Source organism: Diaphorina citri, unplaced genomic scaffold (assembly GCF_000475195.1).
Source record: "Diaphorina citri unplaced genomic scaffold, Diaci psyllid genome assembly version 1.1 scaffold7196, whole genome shotgun sequence".
NCBI lineage: Eukaryota > Metazoa > Arthropoda > Insecta > Hemiptera > Psyllidae > Diaphorina > Diaphorina citri.
Window position 1 is genome coordinate 1 of NW_007384572.1, and position 1,612 is coordinate 1,612.

The 1,612-nt window shown below is 42.2% G+C and overlaps 1 protein-coding gene across 1 annotated transcript; it reads left to right on the plus strand.

The window, feature by feature from the left end:
- Positions 1-106: 106 nt before the first annotated feature.
- Positions 107-850, plus strand: LOC103522168 (ankyrin repeat domain-containing protein 13C-like). Its single transcript, XM_008487269.2, has 2 exons — positions 107-269; positions 692-850. Exons 1-2 carry the CDS (start codon positions 167-169, stop codon positions 826-828), a joined length of 240 nt encoding a protein of 79 aa, XP_008485491.2. The 5' UTR covers positions 107-166; the 3' UTR covers positions 829-850.
- The last annotated feature ends 762 nt before the right edge of the window (positions 851-1,612 follow it).

Genomic DNA, 1,612 nt, shown 5'->3' on the forward strand with positions numbered 1-1,612 from the left:
AAAAAAAAAAAAAAAAAAAAAAAAAAACATGTGATCTGTGTTGTAGCATGGTCCCATAGTATTCATATTTTCTCTCTCTCTCTCTCTCTCTCTCTCTCTTTTTTTTAATTTTGACTGTACTATATCCTTATCTTCTCAGAGTGCCGAGTTTCCACTATCCATAGACATGCTGCTGAGTCTCCTTGAGATCATTGCCCCGTTCAAACATTTCAGCAAACTGCGCGAATTTATCCTCATGAAACTACCTCCCGGCTTTCCAGTCAAGATAGGTGAGTTGCGTCGTCCTCTGTTTTTATTCTCCATGAGCTTTGCACCTAGGACTTTGCCTCACATTCTGAGACTTAAAATCAAAAGTGTTTTGTTTTATTTTTAAGAAAAAGGAGAAGAAAATACCTCTTCTCGCAAGAGGTTTAGAGGAAACTGTGACTGCTAAGGTCTTATCGTCCCAGGAGAAAGCCAGCCGTTCGAAAATCTGTCTCTGTTTTGGGCAAAATCCATCCCAGGCGGGAATCGGACCCGCGACTTAGCGCCTTACAAGGCAGACGCGCTACCGTCCAAGCTAACTAGGCTGGCTAGGTATTTGGATTTGAATTCCATTTCGTGGCTTTTAGTATGATATCCCCTCTTACTTACTCCCACTTGATCCCGGTGGTCGCAATATATTTTATATTTATTTTTATCTCTTTCCCAGATATCCCCATTTTGCCCACGGTTACCGCCAGGATAACATTCCAGGATTTCCAATTCAAAGATGATATTGAAGCCACTCTGTTTGAAATACCGAAGGATTATATCGAGGATCCCAACAGGTCAGTAGTTGCACTTTAAATACTACTTTTTTTAAAGAAATAATTATGTAGATACCTATCTAGTACCTACTTACCTACCTAACACTCTCGGTAAAAATAAAAAATACTAAAAATATCTGAACGAGATTTTTTTCTGGTAAAATCCAATTTTTTCTTGCAGCATGCAAATTCCAAGTTCTATCCTTTTTTTAGGTTAGACTAGTGGTTGACCCGTCCTTTGTACGGGACCACCACACACACACAAATACACTCCCCCCCACACACACCACACCCATCACACCACACACATCACACACCAACCACACACCACACACCCACCACACACACATCCATCACACACACACCCATCACACACCACACACACACCCATCACACACCACACACATCCACTACACACATACACACACGGTCGCGCTACGCGCTCCCTGACATGTCTCACAGAGCAGCATAACAGGCATAACTTCGAACCGCCGCCATTTTGAATCAGGATGGAATGTGAAAATTTCAAGTAGCCTATGTCACCCGGAGTACTTTTCTTAACAACCACAAAAAATTTCATCAAAATCGGTCGAACCGTTTTCTCGTGAAAAGAGGACAACCAAAGGTCTATTTAGCGTAACAGACAGACAGACATACACACACACACACACATACATACAGACAGACAGACAGACAGACAGAAAGACAGACAGACAGACAGACAGACAGACAGAAAGACAGACAGACAGACAGACAGACAGACAGAAAGACAGACAGACAGACAGACAGACAGACAGAAAGACAGACAGACAGACAGACAGACA